Here is a 12,747-nt window from a genome sequence, read left to right as displayed (position 1 = left end):
TTTACTGGCATTTTTTCCTTTGAGAATCAAACTTGTGGCTTACATTCTTTGCAAAGGACTAGTCTTAAATTAAATTTCAGCCCAGGATTAGGACATGGGATCCTTTGGGCTGTAGTAAGGAGTTCATAAACTTGTTGGCCTACATGTGTTTTTCTATTTAAATAAAGAAAAGTGTGGGGGAGTGGATTCTGAGGGCTGAGTGGTGCTTTGTCTTGAAAGGTCAGGAATTGTGGCCCTGTGAGACTGCTGGAGAGGTTTCCAGCAGTCAGTTCACACCTTGTCCTGGGGCATCCCTGCACGTGGTGGCACACTGTGAGAAGAACTGCATGAAATGACTTCTTGCTACGCAGAGTTAAGGCTTATGAAGGGTACAGAAGGCCCTGAAAGGAAAGTTAGAGAGTCATTATCTCAAGCCAGAGTTTTCAGCTTGAAGTTTGCCCCTTATTGCTCCCTCCCCCTCTGACTTATTTCTGTCAAGCCCAGCAGGACTTGTGCAGCCAAATGCCAGATTCATGGTCTGGCCAGCATCTGCTTGTCAGAGGAGACCTCCCCAGCACTGAGTTTTCACTTGAGTGTCTCAGGACTCTGCTTCATCACAGAACTATGACTTAAAAATATAATTGAATGTGGAGTTTGCTGAGGGAGGAGAGCACAGGGTGCCTTGTGGGGTGGGGAAGTGTGGGTTTCTTTTATTTACTCCTTCCTCTTGTTATGTCACTTGTTAGAAGCATGTATACCTTTATTGCCCACGGCTTTTCAGTAAGAATCAGCTGAAGCTGGATATGACTGAATTCTTAAAACAGACACTGGCTAAAGGACTCCCAGCGCTATCCTGTGCCGATAAATGAGACTGCATGTTGAAATCTCAATCACACATTCAGATTTCCAAGTTGACAATTGCAGATGAAAAACCAAATGTAAATCAAATCTGGTCCCTTAATACCCTGCTCCCTCTATACTGGGCCTGACTTAGGTCTAAGGAGTTGATGCATTCTGTGGAAAGGTACCAGTGATAAAGCTTGTCCTTTAATGAACACGTGGGCAGTGTGCCATGGGAATAAAGCATCTGAAGGAACCTACTGGCCCAATTATGGTTTTGCAGACTTGTGAGTGTGTTCTGGTAAGAGATTGGAGACTGAACCACAGATTCCACCTGATACTGCCATGCTTCTTTTAGTAACCTTTAACTTCTTTTAAAAAAATTCTCTTACCATCAGGTAAGAGATTGCCTAATGTTTTCCTTTCATGTGGGCTCTTGAGTCATTTTTTACTTTCAGTTTTAATAATGTCACGCAATCTAGCTTTCAGAATTTGGCTCTGTGGAATCAAGTCTCTTAAATTGGTTATGAACTTTATCTAGGAATAATAATTTCTAATGAAGACAGTTTATACATCAGAAATTCCTGTGTGACAGTCTCATGATATTATTGCAAGCAAAGGTTGGACAGCTGTTGGTGTAAAACACCTAAAAGCAAAGTGCTGGAGTGAGGATGGTATCCCTCAGTCCTTGGGCAGGTCCTGTGAAGGTTTCCACGTGAGGGTGGATGGGTGCAGACACACCTGGTGTAAGTGCATTGCTGTGTTTGCCAAAGTAAGGTGTTTATGTAGATTCAATATCAGTGGAAATCCAGGCTTTCTTAAAGATGCAGACCCTACCAGCTGTGTGGTGATGTAAGCAGAAAACTCAGATCTGAGGTGGTGTGTGGCTTCTGCTTTTGCCAAGTTACAGCACGAGTTGGAACAGCTTAGCAGGTTTTGCTTTGTGAGGTACAAACATGTTCCACTTCATTTGGAACAGAGAGGTGGAGAGCCCTGCCCACGGAGTGCTGTGGGGTGCCTCATCTCCTGGAAACCCTGAGTGTCCCACAGCAGCTGCTGCTGGGCTCGGTGACAGCTCCACAGGGCCTCTTCCCACAGCTCCCACAGGTGAAGCTCACTCACCTTGACAGCCCTTCTCCAATTTAAGCAGAATGGATTTGGAAGAAGCTTCCAAGGGGGCTCCTACTGCCTTGCTGCTGTCTGGTCCTGCACAGGGGCTGGCCCTTGCTGTGCTGCTTTCCACTGAGTCACCAGGGGCTCCCACGCAGCAGGGCAGCTTTTGGGAGGCGATGCAGAGGAGCTGTGCTCTGCCCCTCGTGGACCTAGAGATGGAACAGAAACGTTTGCCACCTTGGGGCCTGTTTTTCTGCCCTGTTAGATGTGGTTGGAGCCTCCGTCCAGCTGCGGTGCCCTCTGTGAGCTCGCAGCAAACAACAGCCCCTGTCTGCTGTTTCTCTTTTCCCAGAAAAATAACTGGAAGCAGCTACTGCAGCTTCTGTGAGTTGTAATGACACAGTTACCGTTTGTTTGTCTGAATGGGCTGAGGCTGGCTGCTCTCAAGAAGAAATAAACCTGTCAAGCTCACCCAGTTGGTGTTTGCCAGGGCTGGGGCAGGGCACAGACCCTGCAGAAGGGCTTGGGAATGAGACCCTTGGGAATGTCTGTCCTCCCTTCAGCTGTGGGAGCAGGGGCTCAACACCTGCACTTCTCTTGGTGTTCCTCACAACTGGCCACAGCACCTTGTTCTGTTTTGCCCTCTGGCACCATGGAATGACCCTGCTGCTCTGTTTCTCAGAATAGATCCCCTTATCTCATAACCACTCTACCTCATTTCCCTGCTCTCACCACAGGCACAGAAGAAATGAAAGCAGAGTAATATTTTAGTTACTCCTCTTGTTCTCATTTGCTTTGCCCCCTTGTGTTCTCTCTCACCCTGTTTTGCTGAATCCAGGGCTGCTGGCTGCTTGTTGGAATCAGGGTGAAGGAGGGGACAGAGCACCTTGCTCACTGGAAGAGGGATGTGTTAACCACTGTAATGCCAGGCCAGAGCTGTTAACAGTGGACTTGAAAACCTGTCCTTGTGTGTGAATATCTGAATGTCCTTGTCATGGCTTTACGTGCAACAAATGCTCCTTGTAAGGAGAGCAGTTGTTGAGGAAATGAAGAGCATCACCTGTATTTGAGAAACCAAACGGTTAATAAACCCATAATAAAACAACATGAAGATGTTGGTGCTAACTGCAAAGGCTGGGTGAGTTCTGGTATCTTCTACATCCCTCTGAGGCTTCAGCAGATGGAGGCCCACTCCTTTTGGAGGCAGCTCTCACAAGCATTCATACCAGTGTTCAGTCAAAAATCCATCTTTTTGTTCGAACTCCTTCAGATCTGGCTCACAACTAGTGGCTCCTTGGGAGGCTTTTTATCCTGTGAGATTTAAGAGCTCTGCTGCTGGAAATCATCCCTCTCTTCACAGGTTTTCCACATGCTGTCCATCCCTCCTGGCCAGTCTGCTCTTGAACAGATAGATTTGAGCCTCCTTTCTGTCCAACAGTTCCTGCAACTTCTTCCAGAGCCTCTCTGGAGTTGAACAAAGACTTGTGAAGTGAGTTCCAGGAGTGTCTGTAGCTGTCCAGAGCTGTGTGTGAGCTCTCACAGGAGCTTTCCCTGTGGGCTTTCCCTGCTGGAAGCTCGTGTCCAGCTTCAGACTTGTTTTCTTTCTAGCACATTGTTTTCTACCCAAAGAGCTTGATCTGCAATCTTTGTTCCTTGCCTTGTTTTCTTCTGATTCAATTCTCTATCCTCACGATGTTGAATCCTGTGTTTTTGAATGCGATTGATTCTCAACTTTCCCAGTTGCTCTTGGGTGCACTTCCTGCAGCCCTGTTGGCTTTCAAGAGTTGCTTTTTACCATTTCCACTAGTCATTAGTGTAATAGGAAATAGTTGTTAATTGCTTCCAGAGAGACTGTCCAAAACACAGTGAGAGCCTCTCCTACACAGAGGTTCACACTTCAGTTTTTGTTTTGAGTTTCAGAGTTTATTTTCTGTCAAGTATTAGATCTGGATCATTGTTCAAGTCCTGCTTTCTTAGGGCTGTTTCAGGCAGGTCCCTAAATCCTGCTGGTACAAACTCTTAGCTGCTGGCTGATTCTCTGCCATCAACTTTAACATAATTGTGTGTCTTGTTAATAAAAGTTCCCACCTCTCCTCTGTGGGTGAACTGGGGAAGGAGAGTGTTCTTCTGAGCAAATCCTCTTTTGCAATCTGTGTAATGTTTTTTGTTGGTTTGGTAAAGGGGAACAATCCTCTGGTGAGGGCTATGGAAGGTGCTTCCATTGGAAAATATTCCTTCCTGTTCAAGTGACATAACAGGGCTGCTGGAAACAGGGTGTACAGACTGGTTCAAGAGGGGGATAGGGTGGTGGAGGCAAATCTGACACCCCTTTTGTCCTCCTTTATGCCCCGTTTTCCTGCCCAGCTGTCCTTGTTAGGACGGCCTCAGCCTTGTCTAAATTCTGGCTCTAGACCTTCTAGCAAAATTCACGTGACTGAAGTGCCTACCTACAGCAAATTGTCCTGCCATTATTTCAGTGGTCCTGTTCATATCCTGTGTCATCTGAGCACAGGAAGCCAACAGAACACAGAGCCTGCAGGCACCACAGCCTGCTTTCCTTTTTGGACTAGAGGATTTCCAGAGGTCCCTTCCACCCCCAGCCATCCTGTGGCTCTGGGATCCTGATGTGCTGTGCAGACACAGCCCTGCCTGGCACCATCTCCCAGTCAGCGTCTGGCATCTTGTGGTGTCTGAAGGAGGTGGCAGGAAAATGGAGAGTGACAGCAGGACCAGCAGAGGGAGAGGTCCCTGAAAGCATGATGTGCACTAAGCATTTTTGATGGTAAAATAGCCCCAGCCTTTGGTTTGCCACCACATGGGGTATTAGCAGGATCTTGGGCTGTTGATCTGGGCATCCAAAAAAGAAGGTGCAGCTGAAATGGCTTCAGTTGGTTTCCTTGTCTCTCCCTCTCACCCTCCCTTTAAAAAACATCTTTGTGAAAGTGGGAAGCAGTGGGTGTGGAGTAAGAATACTCGTGACGCTTAAGGGAAACTGCTACTCTCTCCTCAGTCCCACCTCAACAAGCTGTTGGCATTAACACAGTGTTGGAAAAATGTGGAATGGATCCTCTCCAGGCAAAGCCATAGTGTGACCCTCTCTTGTAATGGCTGTGGGAGGGGATGGGGACCTGTCCTTGGGTGGCTGTCCTGGGACAGAGACAGGGGGACTGAGCCAGGCTAGGCACAACTGAGCTTGAACTTGTTAGAGTTGGATTTCTGCTGCTTTTGTGTCTCTTAAGCCCTGAAGTGTGAGGAAGAGCTAGATGGGGTTGTTGAAACCTGTAATGTGGATTGCTGCTGAAGCAAAAGGCTGGTGAATATCTCCAAAAAGCAGTGGAGTGTCTGGTGGTGCAAAACTTTGTCAGCATGTCTGATTTATTGGTGTGGTTGCAGGCAAAGCTGAGCCCTTGCCTCAGAGAAGAAAGCGTACAAAGGTTTGAATGTGCCTTTTTCAGATCCCAGTTTTGATGTTCAAGATCAAAGACTGTGTGTTGTGATTGCTTCCTTCAGCCACAGGAGAGACTAATCTCTGGTTTGCTCTTGTGTTAAGCATTTCCTTTTTGTTTTGAACACTACCCCATAAAAACACACACTTCAACAGGGATCTGTAAAGTGCAAGGAAAGAGTGTTCCTAATTGCTTATGTGCGCCTGTAAATCTGTGGGGAAATCTCACTGCCCCCACTTAGAAATCTGCAGTACACGAAGAATGGAAATCGAGAAATGGAAATATCCCTGTCTCTTTTCATTAGGATATTGTAATGAGCTCTTGAAAGTGCTGGGGTCCGGACTCTATTTTTCCTTGGAAGGTGAGGGGGCAGCCTCGGAGCTGCGGGCTGGCCGCAAGGAACGGAGCGACCCCCGCGTCCCCCGGGCTCGCCTCCGCATCCCCGCCCGGGGGGGACTCCTCAGCTCCGTATCCCCGCCCGGGGGGGACTCCTCGGCTCCGTCCCTCCCGTGCGCTGAGGCTCCGGAGTCTTTGCCGCTCCTGCCGGCGGTCGGGAGTGCGGAGGCAGCGGCCCGGGCGCTTTTGGGGAGCGGCTGCGGGTGTCGGAGCGGGGCTGTGGGAGGAGGGTGGCTCCCGAGCCCCAGCCGGGCCGGAAGGGGCTTTGCTGCTGATGCTTTGAGCCTTTCGGAGTCGCAGCATCCCTCGCAGCCGCACGGATGCAGCCGCAGCAGGGCAGAGCCGCCCCCGGGGTTGGCCCGGCGGGGTTCGGGCACCGTAAGGACGAGCCCGGCAGGCAGGTCCGGCCCGTGCCGCTGCCGCCCGTGCAGCAGAACCTCAATTATTACCCGCAGATCTTCTGGGTGGACGGCTGTGCCGATGCTGGGGCTGCCCCCGCCGCTCCCTTCCCACCGCCCGTCCCCGACAGGAGCACAAAGCCACGGAGCCACGCGGAAAGGAGAAGTGTCGGCTTCCTCGTCATGTTCCTGCTGATCCTGGTGGCCTTCACCGGAGTGGGGCTGAGCATATTTAAGATTTTTCACCTGGAGAAGGAGGTGGATGAACTCAGAGAGGTGAGGTCAGCCTGGGCGCAGGTGCCTGGGGAAACGGGGAGAAGGAGCTCTTGGAGCGGGGCTGGGATGCTCCCAAGGGGCACGATGGGGCATTTCGGTGGCATTTCTCTGTCTGCCTGTTCCCCTAAGGGACTGCTCGGTTGGTGACTGATTTATCAGCACATCTCTGTGCTCCCGAGCGCTGCCATCTCTCTCCCTGTGTATTTTTTAGCACTTTGCAGCTCCCCGCGGAGCCAAACCCTCAGATTGTGCCACTGTCCAAGGCAGTCCCTGGCTGCTCATGCTCTCAGTCTAAGCCATTGTCCCTCTTCTCTCTTGCCAGTCTGCCAGCCCTGAGCACATCCCTCCAGCCTCTCAGAAACTCACAGGTGAGTCCGTGCCTGCAGGAGGAACCCCCACTGAAATTGAAACTTTCCACAAGAACCCGCCAATTCTTCTAGATTTCATTTAGAAAAAAAAAAAAGAAAGAAAAAAAAAGTTTCAATTTGAGTGGAACAATTTAAGAACTGTAGTTTGAACTTCCAAACTATTGCTTTTCTTTTGCATTCCATGTTAATGTTATAAGTGAGGATATCCTTTTCAAAAATGGCCGAGTCAGAAAGAAATTTTCAGTCCTCTAGACAGTTTTTTCTAGATCTGAAAAGTTTTAACTTTTTCCCCCTTAAAAATTTTATTAATTAGAAAATTTATTTTCAAATTTGTTCTGATACTGAATCAAAAAAAAAAAAAATTGAAATAGCAAAATTCTTGGGAAAGGGAAGTCCTGGTTCTTATCAACTCCTATACCAATAAATATTCCCCTTTAGGGGAAGGTGAGCTCTCATTTGAACTGTATGCCCAGTGCTCTGATCACAGGCTTCTTTAGCAGAGGCTGAACATAAATAATAAACATGAATTTCTTGAGGCAGCTGGATAAAGGAAAATAATGTAAAGGAGAAGGGGGAGCGGAGAGGAAAATTTAATTGGCTGGAGAAAAGAATAGGCTGCTTCTGCAATTAGAGAAGATGAAGTAGATGTTGAGGAGAAGTGAAGGGATGGAGTGGGATAGGCTCCAGATACCGAGTCACTGGCATGGGCCCACTTCTCCAAAGGGAACTCAGCCCTGCAGGGCAGGCAGAGCTTTCCCAGCTGTGCTCTCCCTTCCTGGGGACAGCTCCACTTCCCTCCTGGCCAGTGGGATGGAGGGTTTGCAGGGTCTCAGGTGCCCCCTGCTCTCTGGGCTGACTCCTCTGTGGAGCTTGTGGCCAATGTGTTTTCTATCTTTGTGCAGGGCAGGGGAAGGAGGTGAGGAGGGCAGCCCATGTAACAGGTACGTGCTGGGGGAGCAGGGCTGGGCAGCTGGGATGGGCTCAGAGAGGGTACCATGGCAGCTGGGATGGGCTCAGGGGTGCCATGGCAGCTGGGATGGGCTCAGAGAGGGTGCCATGGCAGCTGGGATGGGCTCAGGGGTGCCATGGCAGCTGGGATGGGGTCAGAGAGGGTGCCATGGCAGCTGGGATGGGCTCAGAGAGGGTACCATGGCAGCTGGGATGGGTTCAAGGGGTGCCATGGCAGCTGGGATGGGCTGAGATGGTGCCATAGCAGCTGGGATGGGCTCAGGGGTGCCATGGCAGCTGGGATGGGCTCAGGGGTGCCATGGCTGGAGTTATGAGGAGCCCACCCCACAGAGGCTTTGCTGTCCTCCTCGGGTGACACATCTGCTCTGACAGTGGAAATTTGCTCCTCAGACAAAACCCTCCCCCTCACTTATGCTTCTCAGCAAAACCTGTCTCTGGCTTGGTTTTTGGGGTGTGCAGGGCAGGAGCTGGCACTGGAGCTGGCACTGGTGAGGGGTGAGGCCTGGGAGGACTTTCCACACTGCAGACAAGGCTCAGAGAACGGCCTCGTGGCGTGGGGTGTGACCTGAGCAAAAAACACCCAACCCAATGGTTTTTTTGGGTCTCGTTTTGGCTTCCAGGCAACCCAGCACAACGGGACCTGCCCCTGGAGTGGGAGCCCACCTCTGGCCATGCCTACACCAGTGGCATCCAGTACCAGAACCGGGGGCTGCTGGTCAGCGAGCCGGGGCTGTACTTTGTGTACTCCCAGGTGCTGTTCCGTGGCAGTGCCTGTGACAGCCAGCTCCTGTCCCACGTGGTGTACAAGAGGAACCCGGCCTCCCCGGGCAGCCTCGTGCTCATGGAGGACAAAGCCACCAACTTCTGCAAGGACCAGAGGATGTGGGCCCGCAACAGCTACCTGGGGGCTCTCTTCAAGCTCAGGAAGATGGACAGCTTGCACGTCAACGTCTCCAAAATCGCCTTGGTGAACTTTGAGGAATCCAAGACTTTCTTTGGTTTGTTTAAGCTTTGAAAGGGAGCGTGGCTGGCAGCCCCTTCACACACACACCCACACGGATGTGTGAGGCTGAGTCCTGCCTGGGCACCACAAAACCCAGCCAGAAACTGTGTTTGGGCTTCAGCACGAGGGGATCCAAGCAACTGGGAAAGGCTTGAAAGCAGACACCTGGAAAGCACCAGGCTGTGCTGCATCAGCCTGAAGAGAATTGCACATATTCTCCTTGCAAAAACCCCAACAAACTCAGAAAGTGGCGTGCTGAAGACCCTGCTGGAACTCACTACTTGCTGCCTGAGAAGATGGTGGGACCTGCTGCTCCCTGGGGTGTCACAGCCCTGGTGGGGACAGCTGAGAGGTATTATGGAGGTGTCTGGGTCGTGCCACGACACCACAGACAGTGGTGTGGGGACGAGCAGTGTGAACAACTGCTCCCCCTGAGCCATGGCTGGCGCTGCCCAGCACTGTGGGACTGCTGTACCACAGGCAGCTCCTGCTGTCTGGGCTGGGATAGGTGCTGTGTTCAGTTGGTGTTAAGCTATGGACCCTTCCCACCCCAGAAAATGCTCCCCAACCACTTTATTTAACTCATCCCAGCTGCCTTGCAAGGAACATGCCAGCAGCAGCAGTGCCCTGAGGGATGTCCCAGAAGTGGCAGTGTGACCACCCCATGGTGGTGGGGATGGTGGGGTGGCCACGGGCTCTGCTGGTACAATCTAAGCAACACAGCGGTGCAGGGCAGTGGGGCTCGAGGTGGAAGCAGCATCTCGAGCCCCCCTGCAGCCCTTTCAGCACAGGAGGGCTCTCCATGGAGGCCTGGTCTGACAGCCCTTTCCTGATGCAGCTGGTGACATGCTGGCACCTGTCAATTGCAGGACTTTGGCTGGGCCCCTTGCCATGAGATATTATCTCCTGAGAAAAACACAGATAGTAAAATATATATTTTTCTAGTGAGTGGTCCTCTCCTCATTTGGTGCAACAGGCTGGGCCATGGCCAAAGCACTGCAAGGCCTCTGTGATCAGGGGTCTGTGCCTCACTTCTTCTCCAGCAGCGTGGCAGAAATCTGGGAGCCTCATCCCTCTTTGCTGCCTGCTTGGCACTGCACAAGGTCCTTTCCATGAGGCTTTGGAGCTGCAGCATTGAAGCAGCAGGATCTGGGGCTGGGAAGGTGTGGTGTGGGCAGCACGGAGCAGGCAGCCGAGCCCACGCTGGCCACCAGGAAGGGGCTGATCTCAAAGCACAGGAGCTGGAGAGGAGCTGGGCACTGGTGGCTGAGCAGAAGTGCTGCTGCCTGTCCCCCAAGGCACCACTGTGTCACCTCTGGCCCCAGAAACACTTCTCACAGAGTGGTCCGAAGAGCAAAGAAACAAAGTGGTGTAAAAAAACCCCAAACCCTATTTGTTCATCCTGGTGTCAGCTCCACGGAGTTCTAACCCTGGGGATGTCACTGCCCCTGCCACCAGGCAGGACACAAAGGCTGCAGCTGCTCCATCATCACCCTTGCCTGTGCTCCTGCCCTCCTGCAGCTCTGCTGTTGCTCTCAGTGACTGTGGCTCCTCAGCAGCCTGCAGCATTTGTTTCCTTTGCCACGGTGCTGCTCTCAGCTCGGTGGCCTGTGGTTTGTGTTGTCTGCTTCAGAGAAGTTTATCTCTTCAAAACTTCTCAGTGCTCTGGCTACTGCTGTAGCCAGGGGGAAGGGAAAAGTGCAGCCCTGCTCACATTGCTGCTGTTTCCACTGCATTTCTCAGGGTGGAAAGTATCTCAAAAGGATGAAGTTCAGGGGTCTTCTGGCTTGACTTTTTCTCTGCACGTATCAGAGGGTAAAACTGCACAGCACAGAGATGGAGCTGCTGCATCCAGACCTTTCCAGGAAAGGCTGGAAATTGCTGTCCTCTTCTGATTGCTCTTTGGGCTGTGCTGCTCTCCTGGTGATGGGACATCCAAGTAGGGAGTGGGAAGCTCTTTGTACAGCTGTCTCTGTAGCCAAACCAGCCGAGCACATCAGGAGCTTCCCTTTTTACTGGGGAGCAGCCTGGAGAGAGGCAGGGCATTCCTGACCCACAGGAAACCTGCCCTGCTGCTCTTATGCCTGCTGGCATGGGGTTGGAAGGGCTGGAAGGATCCCAGGGGCCTGTCTAGGTCACCCCACAGTAACCCATGCTGTGGCTGCAGTCAGCTCTGGGGCAGGACGAGCTTTGGCCCTTGGGAGGGGACGAGATCTGTCCTTACCTGAAATGCCAAGGGCACCCCAGGGCTGCACCTTTCAGAGGCAGGGGCACAGAGGGGTGGGCAGTGTTGTTATAAACAGTGCTGGGCCCCCTGAGGTGAGCAGAGCTGGTGCAGGACTGAGCTGGGGCTCCCAGGCTGGCTCCTGGGCCAGGGGCACAGTGCCAGCGGGATGTGGGATGGGGCTGTGCCCAGTGATCCCTCCCTCAAACACCCCCTGGAGTGCCCCAGCAAAGCCATGCTGAGCTCCTGGGCTCTGACTGCACACTGGGAGTGAGCTCATGGCAGGACTGGACCATTTCAATTCACAGGCTGCTTGTGCCACACTGACTTTAATAAAGTCATCAGCTGAACTAGCAAATCAGCCTTTCATTTAAAGACATTTTTGCTAATTGCTACCATTAGATACTCAATGATTGTTTAATGCTGACATTAGGCTCTCTCAGGCTGAGAGAGTTGGGGTTATTCAGCCTGGAGAAGTTTCTAGGGAGACCTCAGAGCCCCTTCCAGTGCCTCAAGGGGCTCCCAGAGAGCTGGGAAGGGACCCATGGCAAGAGCATGGAGTGGCAGGAAAAAGGGGAATGGCTTTAAACTGAAAGGGTGCAGGTTTAGATTGGACATTGGGAAGAAATTCTTCCCTGTGAGGGTGATGAGGCCCTGGCACTGTCCAGAAAGGCTGTGGGTGCCCCATCCCTGGAAGTGCTCAAGGCCTGGTGGGATGGGACTTTGAGCAACCTGGCCTAGCAGGAGGGGTCCCTGCCATGAACTGGGGTTGTTGGAGCTAACTTTAGGCCAAACCATTCTGTGATTTTTAATAGCTCTTGGGCTGTACTTAATTTTTTAAAAATAAAAATAAATTATTGAAATTTAATTGGAATTTAGCAAGTATTTTGTTCTCTCCCCAGCAAGGAAAGGGTCTGCACGAGGGAGGATATCCCAGGTGCACCAGCAGGACTGACCATTGGGATGTTTGGGTTTTCCCTGCCCTGCAGGCCATGGCTGCAGTGCTCTGAGCTGACATCCTCTCCCCTGACAGAGCAGCCTGGGTCGGGTTGGAGGTGCCTCAGGGGTATCAGCACCATTTACAGGCTCCAGAGACACTCCCTCTGCAGAGAACGTGGCTGACAAGAAGTGAGGTGCCCAGATCATCTCCTGATCAGAGTTCTCTGGTCTGCTCTCTCTCCCTGGCACACAGACAGCTCCTGTGGGCAGCTGACCCCTGCCCAGAAGGTGCCCATATGTTTGGATGTGCAGCTGCCCAAAGTGGGGCTCTGCATGGCAAATATTTATTCTGTTTTGTTCTGCACAGAGCTGCTTGGCACAGATTTGGCCTCTCTTGTGGCTGATGTGCATTAGATCAGCCACAAGAGAGGCCAAATGTGCAGCCATGTGCTATATCCTATTTACCTGAGACCAGGTTCCAGTGCCTTGCAAACCTTGTGTAGGCTCAGGGTGGGCTGCAACCCCTTTTTTAAATCTCTTTTTACCTCCTTTTTTTCCCTGAAGCCAGCCTTGGGCTCTCTGAGTTTCTGTTACAATGTGCTGTATGGGGTCACTTCTGCTATCCCAAGGAGCTGCATAGACTCTGGCCCATTTTACCAGGTTGGGAAGGAGTTTGTCTGGTGGTTAGAGACAGGAGAAAGGGAAGAGGGGGAGATTCAGATATTGCTTTTATTCCCCTAGTGCTCTGACACATGGGTGTATTACATCATTGTTATAGAAGTGGAATTTTAGGCAT

At 51.6% G+C, this 12,747-nt stretch overlaps 1 protein-coding gene across 1 annotated transcript; it reads left to right on the top strand.

Annotated features, from left to right (window-relative positions):
* The first annotated feature begins 5,980 nt into the window (after nucleotides 1-5,980).
* FASLG (Fas ligand) lies at nucleotides 5,981-11,880 on the top strand. The gene is made up of 4 exons (XM_030279719.4): nucleotides 5,981-6,448; nucleotides 6,771-6,816; nucleotides 7,719-7,757; nucleotides 8,406-11,880. The coding sequence occupies exons 1-4, from the start codon at nucleotides 6,095-6,097 to the stop codon at nucleotides 8,798-8,800; spliced, it is 834 nt and encodes a 277-aa protein (XP_030135579.4). The 5' UTR covers nucleotides 5,981-6,094; the 3' UTR covers nucleotides 8,801-11,880.
* Nucleotides 11,881-12,747: the final 867 nt, after the last annotated feature.

The sequence above is a fragment of the Taeniopygia guttata genome, chromosome 8, assembly GCF_048771995.1.
Source record: "Taeniopygia guttata chromosome 8, bTaeGut7.mat, whole genome shotgun sequence".
Classification (NCBI taxonomy): Eukaryota; Metazoa; Chordata; class Aves; order Passeriformes; family Estrildidae; genus Taeniopygia; species Taeniopygia guttata.
Note: the sequence above shows the minus strand (reverse complement) of the source record. Positions and strands in the feature narration are given on the sequence as shown.